This window comes from Plectropomus leopardus, chromosome 1, assembly GCF_026936395.1.
Source record: "Plectropomus leopardus strain MGB_pleo_1.0 chromosome 1, ASM2693639v1, whole genome shotgun sequence".
Taxonomy (NCBI): Eukaryota; Metazoa; Chordata; class Actinopteri; order Perciformes; family Serranidae; genus Plectropomus; species Plectropomus leopardus.
In genome coordinates, this window is record NC_142176.1 from 24,640,749 (window position 1) to 24,653,774 (window position 13,026).

The following is a 13,026-nucleotide window of genomic DNA, read 5'->3' on the forward strand; positions in this document are numbered from 1 at the left end:
CAATAATTAAAATTATTAAAAGGAAAAGCAGGAAGTCCTCATATTTCAGAAGCTTGAACCATTAAAAAATAACTGCATGATTATCAAAATAGTCAACAATAATTTTTTCAATCTATTTACTTACTGTTACAGCTGCACTTGTATATTTTCATATTGTTTGTGTGCAAAAGTAAAAGTAAAGTAAAGTATCTTGTAAATAAAGTTTTCAAATAAATGTAGTGGAGTTAAATGTACAAAGTTTCCATCTGGAGTGTAACACAGTATTAGAAAAAGAGATTAAAATACTCCTCAAATTTGTGCTGAAATAAAAGACTTGAGTAAATGTGCTTAGTTACATGATAGGGCCCTTTGTTTATCTGTGCCTAGGGGCCCATAGGCTCATAATCTGCCCATGTTAAGGCAGTGTTAAAGAAATAGTTTGCCAAATGTTTTGTTGCAAATAATGCATTTGTTTGTTAAAAAATATGAGCAGTTGTTTTTCCATTTCTGAGTATTTTTTCCCTCAAACTTTCTGTCTGCAATTTTTAAAAGTTTTTTTTTAAAATTATTTTTCTTTTTTCTTGTTTTTTTTTGTACTAAAAGTCAGCATACATTCATAAAAGGAGTAAAGTCTATATTTCTTCAGATGGCAAAAAATCCCTATCAGGCATCTTTCTGTTACCTCATAAGTATCACCTTTGTAGCCACATCCCGTCACCTCTGTGCTTTGCATGCGTGTGTACACACACACACACACACACACACACACACACACACACACACACACACACACACACACACACACACACACACACACACACACACACACACACACACAGTGAGCACTGAGCTGTGAGATGCATACCAATACATGCTCCTCTGGCTCTGGTTCTCCAGGGACTGTTACTCCACCCTCCCTGGTCTTCCCCTCCACCTCAACATCCATCACCTTCTTGTGTAGCTGATAAGTTTTGTTTTTCTTAAACATGAAACTGAACATAATATATGGAATTTGCGAGTAATTCTGTGCAAATGGACCACATGCTACACTTCCAAGGCACTGAAACATATTTATCTGCTGTCATCACATTACAACTGTGTGGATTCTCTCCCCTTCACACTTAACTGATGCAAACCAAAGTTTACAGATGGCTTAAATTGTCTTAATCTTTGTACACAGCTGGTCTCTGTGTTGATTGTTCCTCTTTTTAGGGGAGAAGTTGTGCGCTGGAACATCTTCCTTGGCTCCTTCCTGTGTTTCCTGTCCAGTGACAGATCAGGCGGTCAGGGATCACTCTTGTCAAAGAGTGCAGCAACCAGGACAGAGACTGATGCAACGCACAGCTGTCGCCTCACCCACTGATTCACATACAGTGTTCCCAGTCTCTTTCTTTAAAATGACTTTGAATTCAGGCCTGTCCTCACAAACACTTTACACGTGCGATACTGCTGATTTGACCTGTCCTTATTTCGAACTTGATAAATATCAGAGGTTGACATAAATCCCTGGGAGATCAGTCACATGTGAGTCACTCTTCTCACAAACTTTCTCCAAAAAATAGCGCAAAATATAACCCTTATGCTTTATTTTATTGCACTTGTGAGGTCTTGGTCACTTTACTATGAAATGTTAAACTTTAGCACTCTATTCATTCAGGGAAGACAGAGTAATGTTGATATTTTGATGTTTGCTATTTTAATGGTAGGTTACAATAAACCCACTTTCCTGTAAATCAGCATACTTCCTTATATTCTTCATATTCTTTCCTGCCACATCATAGTTTCCCATTTCTGCGAATTTCTGTCTTGTAACCTCGAATAGATGTTGATTTAGAGGATTCAGAATACTCGTACATTGACAATTTTAAGCAGTTTTTACATCTCAAAAGAACAACAAAATCAACAGTGAACCATAGGGAAGACTCCGTAGATACGAGGCTTTAGGGACCTTCGGTTTGACGGACATGAACTGATACTGATTAGAGGATATGATCCTTGATCAGTGGCTACCATGGTGTGTGTGTGTGTGTGTGTGTGTGTGTGTGTGTGTGTGTGTGTGTGTGTACACAAAGTGTGCGGTAAGGTGGTTTTCTTCCTGCGTCCCAGGATGTGGGCTCCCCGTCCACCTGTCTCTCCACTCACAGCGTCCCCAGTGCTCTCCCAGTTCCTCTCTGGATGCCTATTCTCATCTCACCCCCACTGATTCTAAACCAGCGCTCTCCCCAGAGACACCACTAACGCCTTCGTTACTGTCGCTTGCATAACACAACCTGTTCATGGTAAATCACAACTTCCCACCATGGCAGTCTTGGCATGTATGTAACTCACCTGGCACGACATAAATGAGACCTGTGATTACAGTTGTTACATTAAATTAAAAACTTTGTAGACTAACGAAAAGCTTTTCAAGTATACTATACTCATACTATACGTACTATATACATTTTACCACAAACGGCAAAACATGTTTTGTGAAGATGAATTTATTTTTTGAAGGAGAACTTATGATTGTTCCTGTTAAATTTAAGCTGATACATGCAGTGGAAAACAACAGTAGCTTAACTGAAAGGTCAGTGCTGAGCCTGCAGCCAAGCCCAGGGACATGGCTTGAAAGGACTGAAGAGTCAGCAATACAGACAAATCAGGAAACAACAAAAATAGACAAAGCAATTCCTTTAATCTCTCAGTAGATCTTTCAATTTGCAGTTTTTCTGTCTTTTTGCTCAATTTCCTTGAAGCGCTGCTCTTCACGAAATAGGTGCTGCTTCCTTTAAGTGGCTACTGTACAACACAGAATATTGAAATGTTATGAAGCACGGCCATGATTACGTATGGTGGCAACATCAGTTCTGTTTGTCGCTTGTCTCTAATGATTTATTGTGGGAAGCCTCAGACGCCACAAAGAGATGTTGCAATACAAAGAGAACCACATTGCAGACACTGGAAATGTGACTGAAAAGAGACTCCGTTAGCAGAAATGCACACACTGCACCTCCTTTTACTCACCACAGACATGAGAAAAAATCTGATCGTGTTCTATGTGAAAATTACAATGTTATAATATATACGTTGTTGTTTAAACATGTTACTTTCAACAAAAGCGTGCCAAACTACAGGCATTTCCAAAAAACTGTGTAAGACGTCAAAGTAATCTTAATGAAAAATGGTTCCTCCTCTTCAGTTCTACCTGTTTTTTAGACTTTACCGTCCTTTCTCAGAAACATTCACACCCCATGTTTCACGAGGAGGAAAAAAATGCCATATAATACCATGCCCTTAATTGTAAACTTTTAATCCTCTGGTCATAACTACACCATGTTGTGCTAGCTTACTAAAACTATCTGACCATAATTAATATTGCAACATCTATTGAGAATTGTCTCCCTGTCGTGTCTGGAACATCCTGGCAAAAAACATTTCACATACATATCATGCATGTTTACACTAAAGAAACAGGTCAACATTTTGGGAAAGATGCTGATTATTTTCTTGTCAAAAGGTAATGGTAAATACGGTAAATATGTGGCAGTATATGGTCAGTTTGCTCAGCACAAAGACTGGAAGCAGCACAGCTAACGTGGCTCTGATCAAACAAAATCCACCGACCAGTACCTCTGAAGCTCAGTAAATAACCAGTAAGAGCCAGGCTGTTTCCCCACTTCCAGCCATTTCCATTATTTTTGCTAAGCTAAGCAGCTGCTGTCACAAATCCCTCATCTCTAACTGCTTATTCTTGACTTTGTAGCAGTGATTCTCAAATTGTGGCCCTCCTCAACTGGGTGTTGGGTAGCCCGTCAACCATTTTCTTCACAACTTTTTTTTTGAAAGTGGACACATGCAGACTCCAGCGGGCCCCCCAGATTCGAACCCACAACTGCCTTGGTGTTTACCAATGAACTACAGTGCCAATTGTCTTTATATGGGTATTTGTCTTTCATGTGTACTTATACATTTCTGATGTTGAACAACTGACATGGTTAGACCAGAGAAAGATTGACAGCTTTGTAGCTATGGACGCTTATCTTTCAAAGATGCGGTGCTGCCCCAGAATGCAGCGCAATTCCCACTCCCTATTTAGCATACAGACATTGGAGAGTGGCAGTATTGTGGTTGATAAGGTGGTTGTACTACTAAGAAAATGGGTAGGTCATATACTTTATTGGCTTTTGGCTATTTTGTGGGTATACTGTAAATGGCTAGAGAAAGAGGTTGGCATAACCCAAATCCAAATTTATAACCACCACTACAACAAGGGAGACTGGTATCGATCTTCTTATCTAACTCTTTGCATCTTTTTTTTTCTAAAACACTTTTAAAATCAGAATTGCCAAAAGCAAGTAAACCGAGTAAAACACTGAATAAACATTTCAAAAAATAAATCAATTTCATGATCAAGTAGGTAACTACTAGTAGAGTAATAGTACTAGTAATAGTTAACTAGAAGATACAGTTGGTCCCTAAACAGTCCCATTTTTTTTTTTTTTTAATCTATCTGTACAAGGCTGTCGTTCAGCATCCACGAGTACTGTATATCCCTGGTAACTTGGTATATATGTGCATTATAAACACATAAGTAATGGTCTCAGACATGTTTTTTATGTTATTTGGGGGTTGGAGGTAGAGTCAGTTTCCTGTGACAGTTTTTGAAGAAAGTTCCTGTTCTGTGGAACTTAGACAGAACTCCTCCATATATAACCACACACACACACGCACGGCCACACAGTCACACACACGACCACATAGTCACAATATCCCACCTGTGTTTTCTCAACCAGTCAACCATTGATTAAATATTCTAATTTAAGTGAAAGGTTTTATCCCTAGATGTCATATGAGAAGCACATGACTTCTTTCACTATGTGATCTGTGTGAGTCACTACAGCATTTTTTTTTATCATTAAAAAAACTGACTAAGCTAACAAGCCTTTACTCCTAAAAATTATATTTACGTTGTACTTATGGGACTACAAGTGGTTTTATATTTATTCATGTATTTGTAATTTATTTTCATTTTTGAGACTGTATAATGGAACAGTGACTTGTTTTAAAAAAAACATAGTGTATATATATTTATGTATTTTAGCGATTTCCACTGCTGGGTTTTTATTTGTTTTGATTTTCACCTTATAGTAGTGATATGAATGTACACTATACATCATAACATTTACAATGACCATTACAAACCCAGGCCCTTTGTATTGAGGAACTGAAAATGTTTCTTGTGTATGCGTGTCTTTGTGTGTATGCTTGTGCATGTACTTCTATATAATGCTTCATCCAAAAATTTTGTACGCACTTCCCTGTCACTATTGCCACCATTGACCCAGTTTGACGTGTGACACAGTCATCTGCCCCCCTGGTATTTAATGACCAAGTGGATGAGACATAGGAGAAGAAGTAGAAAGGATGTCGTTGTCTTACTGTGAATCATCTGGCTGCAGTTGGTCACCTCTCCTCCTGTCCTTTCTCTGTTACTCAGCAGGGAGATGGAGGGGGGTTGTGTGGGGTTGTCCGAGAGTTTCCTTGCCTTAGGTAGCCCAGATCCTTCTTTTAGTTTCATACAGTGTTTTAGTTTCATTATTCCTGAGCCAGAGTAATACACAGTGTGTTCATAGTAAATGTCACTCTCAGTAGTAGGGGAGTTTCCTCTGAACAGCAAAGTGCTTTGTTGTTGCCCTGAGACGACTAAATGTCTTTTTAAGTGATGATTTCCTTGATCATGTAATTGGATTTTTTATTTAAACTAAATATTCCAATTAAATATTTAAATATTCTTCATTGTCCTAAACAATATGAATTTCATAGTGTATTTTTTCATGTCTGCATAAATTGTAGTACCATGTGAATTTTGTTTTCACCTCTTCGGCCCCACAGATATTTGTATTGTGTGCAGCCAAGCATTGCTCTGAGCACAGTTGCATTTTGAATTCTAATTAAAATCCTAAATATCAATACTCCTTATAAATTGGACTAAATTTTGGGGAAATTGGGATGAAATTGTGCATAAGGCATCTATTCTTTTTTTTTTTTAGTTTCTATTTGATACAAGGGTGCAGACATTAAAAGAGTATTGTAGAGCTGAATATTTCATCCATGAAGCATGATACAAAGTCACTCAAGCATTAAGACAAGCAGACAGAAAATATTATGCAGAATTACTTGTTTTTCAAGTTAGTTATTTCCCATATGACATGCACGAGTAGTTTGTATTTATTTTACTTGGGTTTTAAAAGTTTGAAATCCACCATTTGTCAGGTTTACCTTTGTTGTTGTAAAAGTTATGTTATATTGATTGATTATGCAGTTAGAGTATAAGTGCAGAGCCAAGCTCATAGTTCCACATTGATTTTATTACTAAAGATAATTTAAATGGCTGAAATGGCTGCTTGGATAGTCCAAAAGACTTTCATATGCTTTGGAAAAATGTTGACAACAATTTAAGCCATATGTAATTTGTGGTCAGTGAGCTTGAATATGGTCTTATGATCCAGCTAAAATGTAGAAGTCTAAACTCACTTATGAGTCTAAACTGCTTGTGGCCCTATTTTTATGTTAGTCACTTTTGTAATAATTCATCAGTCAAAATGAAATAAAACCCAAACTATGTTTACATAAAGACAAGCACATGTATTTCAGTACAAACATAGTTTTACTAGAAATGCAGTTTATAAAAAATCAGTACGATAGTAAAACCTATCTGTAATATAATGCCACATTGCACCTACAATTCCTTATTTTTTATCAACTTATGAAAAGATTTTTCATTTATTGTGAAGAAAAAAATAGATAAAAAACTCAAATTAAAAAAATAGTTTCGTCTTTTTATCCAAAAGGTTACAATAAAAGAAAGCAACTCAACTGCAAACACAAAATAAAACGACAAATAAAAAACCAAAAAATAACATTCAGCTATGAGAACTAAATTGTTTATATCAAACTGTTGTCATACTACTATGAGGCTTTGAGTAGTCTTTTTAGATATATATATCTAAGAAAGATTTATGAAGAAAGTCACCAGAATAAGGCTGTTCATAGGCTTTCCAGTACTTGAGATTTATGTAACATATTAAAGTAATTTGCTACTTTTTCTCTGGAGCTGCATGGTGATACTTTCTTGTAATATAAAAGCAAAAGTCAGGCGTTTGTGTACGTATATATATATATATATATATATATATATATATATATATATATATATATATACATTAAAATAAAAAATAAACATCATCAATGTTCAAAATATTAGGGACATCCTAAAATTGAGCTGCAGTTTTGCAGCTTTAAGATTTTGTTGTACAATATTTTCTCCTCCTTACTGTAATTAGTAGAAATGTGAAAAGTTAAAACTAATTGCGATACTGGTTTTTATCCAAATTCAACTTGTCCGTGTATGTCAGTAAAATATGGGATGTCCCTAATATGTTGTACATTCAGTCTGGTGCATGCTGGAGAGCTCCTGGCAGGTGTGTTGCTGCTCACAGTTCAGGCAGTGATGGACATGTTGTCCCTGTAGCAGGATGACCTCTGGGGGATGCTGTAGCTGCACAAGTCCTGGTAGATGCGGGCCATCTGGTCACTGGCCACATTATCAGGCATCTCTAGGTTTGGGTTGTTGCAGTAGGGCTGGGAGCGACGCATGTTCACCGCCTCCAGCAGGTGCTGGCAGTTCACCACAGTGATCTTTCATTGTTAGAGGAGACAGAAAGATGTGTTTTTATTGTCAACATACAGTGTTTGAAGCGATTAGTCTTTTTCTGTCTTTGGAAGATGGAAGATTCCAATTTCTAGGTTGAGCAAAAGTGATATTTATGTTTCCTAATGTGTCTCCTTATTGATGGAGACACATTATAACTTGAGTGGTCTTACCTGCACAATGATCAGTTTGCTCTTTGCATTGCTGAGATCATGGAGCTCCTCTCCAAAACACAGAGTCACTGTCGGATCAGGAGCAGGAAACTGACCCTCCTGGTACAACTGTAGAGCTGGAACATACAAAATACATGAACAGCTGTTTAGACAATCCTTGCAAGTTATTTATTCTCCATTATGTTGCTTTTTGTAAGAAATGCATGTTTTTTTGCACTGATTTTGACTCTTTAAATAACCAAATAGAGACTGAGGCTCACCTTGAAGAAACTTCCCTGTGTCAAAAATTTTGACTACAGCATCCCTCTCAAGTTTACAAGCCATTGGGCTGAATGGTGAGCCCACATCTCCCAGCCCGCTCCAGAACACACGGCTCTGGCACAGCCGCTTGATAAAGATGCCCTCTTGGTTTGCACGGACCAGTACGCCTCTTTCCAGGTGGCCCAGGAGCTTGCGCGTGACATGACGCTGGCGGTCGTACTCGATGACCTCAGCGGGGGGGAAATTAACACTTTGCATGCTGTCTGAACTGTACAGGGTGCCACGACCCAGGTGCTGTTGTGGGGAGATGCGGCAGCCTTCAGGATGAGTAACCTGTGTGGTGTGCATTAGCTTTCCTCCGTAGTAGAAACTGATCATCATTTGGGAAAAAGCTGGACAGGAGAATGTTTAGTGAGCTTTGCAGATAGAAAATAATGAAAGAATGCATATAGTCTGCATGTTGTCATTTAAACGGGAGACTTTTTATGCATACATTTTTTTTTCATTTGTGTTATTATTACTGTTAATGCTTAACTGACAACCTGAGGTTGTCGTGATGCTTAATGGATAACTTAAATGAATACCTGAGCTGAGACTGCCTGACGGCAAAGGGTCCTGATGCAGAGGAAAAGCTGTGAAATACAGGAAGAGGAGATGAGTGAAGGCCCGTATTACCACAGTGGACACGACCACACTGACATGTCATGATTATGCTGCATCATCAGAAATACCATTTCTCTAGCACGATCTCAAAAAGAAATAATCGTCTTAGTCAGCAAGTTCAACAGGATGTTAGTCAATCCTTCCATTGCTGAATTCAACAGATGACAAAATAACCTCTATTTAGCACCCACAGTCGCAGGCGTAAATCATTGAGCTTTCCACTGGGGTTGTTTTCAAAGACATTAGAGCTCATATCTCACAAAGATGGAACAGTCTTACTTGAGAAGTGTGACAAAAGGCATTCTTGTCTGGACAAACTTCTAGCCACAACACTCGCTGAACTATGAACTGCTTATTTTAGTCAGAGGAGTAGAAGAGGTTGTGTTGCGTTGAGTAGAAGAGGTGATCTTACCATTGATGCTGCCCTGGGACCAGTACTCCGGACTGGCCTGGATGCTACAGCCTTCTTCCTGCAAAAAGACAGCTGTTGTCAACAAAAACATTTTTGCACACTTCAGTCATGTAGACCAAGAGGCGTGCTCGCTGCAACAAGTGTTGGAGGAGGCGGCAGTGTGGTAATGAGAGAAAAAGGTGACAAAAAAGCTGCGAGGCAGTTGAGGCCAAATGCATCTTGCCATAGATGTGATGGGGGGAGAAGGAGAGAAAGTAATGTAATTTTAAAAAAGGATTAGGGTAAGAGGAACTCTCACATCTTTAATAAACTCCTCTATCTCTGGAGGGCTGCAGTCCATGTCAGTGATATCACCAGAGCTGGTGTTAGCTGCCAAGGCCATCACTGAGCTTTTGCCATCTGTAGGTGAAAGAAGAATACATCAGGTCTTTGTTTATGATGCAAACATGTAACCTCTTTTCATTATCATGATTATTGGAGGGGGAAAGCAGGAATTATATCCTGCAACATGCATTGCACTGGAAATTATAATCATGGCATGATGCAAAATATCTGTCAAAAGTCATCAATGCCTTTCAAATGTTCAAAAACTCACGCTTCTGCTCCTCCTCGGGTACAATGCGGTAGACTTTGTAGGGCTCAGAGATGTCCAGCTGCGACCTATCTGTCACCTCCTCAAAGTCAGGGCTTTTATTCAGGGCACAACGAAGTCTGGTCTTCCATGTCGCAGGCTCAGCCTTGTCCCCCTCCTTAAACTTGCCTTTAAACACAGCCCAGGCCTGTGCAAGAAAAAATACCAAACACACAAATATTAAAAGAATGGATTAAGAAAGAAAAAATTAAAAACTGACCCTTTATTTTTTTATCTATCAGAAATAAAGAGCAGAAAGAAAGAAAGACAGAAAGAAATTCAATTTTGTACAACTTCAGTAAAGTTTAATAGACTTTAAAATGACGTAGAACTAGACTTGAAGAAGCGCTAAACAGGACCATCAAGTTTTATCATAAAGTTTTGGTTTTACGCGCAGCGCTGCGTAAAACCAAAACTCCATGTACAGTATTCTACACATGGGAATAGACGAGAGTGCTGTCTAACCTTAAAAATGGATGCGTCTACTTCTTGGTTGTAATCCTGTTTCCCTGCGTGTTTCCAGGGGATTCGGAACATAGTGCGGCTTTCATCTTCCCACTGCAGTCCGGAGTACTGAGCGCTCTGGATCTGCTCCATCAGCCACTGCTTCAGCCTCCGACCGCCCGTGTTTGACATCTTGATGGTGAAAAGTTGTTTTTGGATTGCTGCCTTGTACCTAAATGAGGTGGATATAAGTGATGGTAGAATATAAAATATAACGCTGCTGCTGTCTAAGATATTATCAGGTTATGAGTTATCTTTAATTAAGGAAACACTTGTTGATTTTATTCTACAACTTTTTACTTTAGAATAGAAATCAAAAGTAAAAGCACTTACGCTTTGATGCACTTTGAGCCCTGTGTGTGTGATATCCTGATGTGTTGATGGATGACACCCTGTCAGATTAATCAAGTGAGCTCTCCCCGACACATGTCAGTCCAGTTTATCGTGCTCTGTGTTATGAATGAGATAGCTGGGAGATGATTTGACAGCGCAGTTTCTCTCTGACCAATGAGAGCGCTTAAACTTCGTAAGACCCAACCTATTCCGGAAGAGTTTTTCTTCTAACTGCGGGCATTTACAAGAAATCGCCTGACACAAGCGCTGGTTGTAAAGTCGCTGCCCACGCTAAAAGCAACGGAGACGTCGAGCTCTGATAAACCCGGAGAGTCACAAGTTACCTTGTGCTGTGGGGGATTTCTGCGCTGCAGACCAAGGTAAAGCGTCCCTCCAACGCCCACTCACCACTGACGAGAAACCACTGAAAGTTACTGTGCAGGTACACACACCTGATGTTTGTGTGAGGGTGGAGAGGGCTGATGTCCCGAGGCAGAAGTCTTGGACTAAGAATAATGTAAAATAATGGTGAAGGGACAAGGAAAACTCTAAAAGCTGAATTATTAAAAAAGAAAGGAAAAAAATCACAGAGGACCAAGTTATAAAGTCATGAGTCAAACGTCATGCTAGAAACATCAAAATTTATTTATTTTTTTTAACAAAGGCCTCCTAATTTACTCCTACTGTCCGGCCTCCATAAAGTCATAATATTCCTGTACGCTTATACTTTTCTGTGACTGATGTAGAGCTGAATTGATTTATCGATTAATTGGGTGCTCATTTGACAGAAAATGCATTTTTAAACACCTTTGATAAGTCAGTAACAATTTAATTAAGTCAGTATATAGCCATTGTAAGGTTGCAGTGGTATTTTGGTTTCAAGGGACATGCCTACTGTGGTAAGTGTGACTGTTACCATACCATGTAGATTTTCTTATCTAGACCTATGGTATTAATAAAAAATACTACTGTATTGCAAATCTCAACTTTATTTTAGCTGTTTTTACAAGGGAGACTTTTTACATATACTTTAATTTTAAAAATGGTTTCAAGTTTCAGGTATAGTAATTCGGCTATGTTTAAAAAAACAACAAAAAAAACTAAAGAAACTTCTGTTTTATTCCTTTCAGGGTCATTGTAACTGATAATAACAGTAATTCTGTGATACCTTGATACCATAACACTGCAATATTTTCTGAAACAGTTACTGCACCATGAAAGTCTCATACAAATTTATCATTTGGGGGAGACTTATACTGTTGGCCAGTCAAAACCAGTGAGTTAAAGACATCTTGGATTAATATAATAATCGAGAAAATAGTCTCTAGATTAATCAACAATGAAAATATGAATGAATATTACATCTTTTCACTTTTTTTTCCTTTTAACTTAATGCCTTGATGTTTTATTTATACTTTATTGTGTGTATCCTTTTGGAAAAATTGTTAAATTCAAAATAAGAAATTAAGTAAGAAAAGTAAGTCTGAAAGTAAGGGCTTTCTGAGTAAAAACAACCTCTCTGGAGTTATTCCCAGCAAAGAAAGGCCCATTCATGATGACTTTCAGATCAAAATATAGAGTAGTGTTAATGCAATCCCACTGGCCTTCCCCCTCCCCCGCAGAAATACATTCCAAGGAAGCCAGTTAGTCTTCTTTGGAAGATTAAGGAAAGTCTTACGGTGTCTCTTTAACAGAGGGCAAAATGAACCATGGGACTGATTATCTGGTTTATAGGGGAGAGTTTAGTAAATGTTTTAACTACAACATAATACAAATTGTGATATTGATTTTGATCAGTCTGTACAGTAGAGTATTGTTAAGTGAATATCATTAGGCTGTACCTGTGATTAAATAGTATTCCTCTGGTCTAAGGCAGTACAAAAAATTCAAACCTCTCTTTAAATCCAGAAACTGGAGCGCTAAAGCTCTAATTTATGATGTCATGGAGTATAAAGTATGGAGCTGCTCCATAGACAATGAATAGGGAGTGATGTTAAAGATTAGGGGTCGACTGATGTTGTTTTTTTCAGGGCTGATACCAATACCCATTATCAGTAGTTAATGAGACCAATAACCGATATTTGGAACCGATATGCATTTACAATAAAAATGAAAATCTTTCTGTCAAAATTTTGATTTTAACAAACGCCAACACAAAACTTTGTTGAAATGCATTTAGCAAACGTTTAATCAAAACTGAAACTTTCATCATCATATACATATACATTTTTTTTTTTACCAAAGTCAAGTTAAAATTTTAAATAACAAATCAATGGGGCAATGTTGGCTCAGTGGATACAGCCAGCGCCCCATGTAAAGAGGCTGTGTCCTTGCCGCAGTGGCTGCGGGTTCGATCCCAGCCTCAGCCCTTTGCCAC

The 13,026-nt window shown here is 38.2% G+C and overlaps 1 protein-coding gene across 1 annotated transcript; it reads right to left on the minus strand.

The window, feature by feature from the left end:
• Positions 1 to 6,609: 6,609 nt before the first annotated feature.
• Positions 6,610 to 10,769, minus strand: irf8 (interferon regulatory factor 8). Its single transcript, XM_042501732.2, has 9 exons — positions 10,650 to 10,769; positions 10,278 to 10,488; positions 9,777 to 9,960; positions 9,480 to 9,580; positions 9,182 to 9,239; positions 8,691 to 8,738; positions 8,106 to 8,498; positions 7,846 to 7,961; positions 6,610 to 7,659 (listed from the first exon to the last, which is right to left on the minus strand). Exons 2-9 carry the CDS (start codon positions 10,446 to 10,448, stop codon positions 7,462 to 7,464), a joined length of 1,269 nt encoding a protein of 422 aa, XP_042357666.1. The 5' UTR covers positions 10,449 to 10,488; positions 10,650 to 10,769; the 3' UTR covers positions 6,610 to 7,461.
• Between the last annotated feature and the right edge of the window lie 2,257 nt (positions 10,770 to 13,026).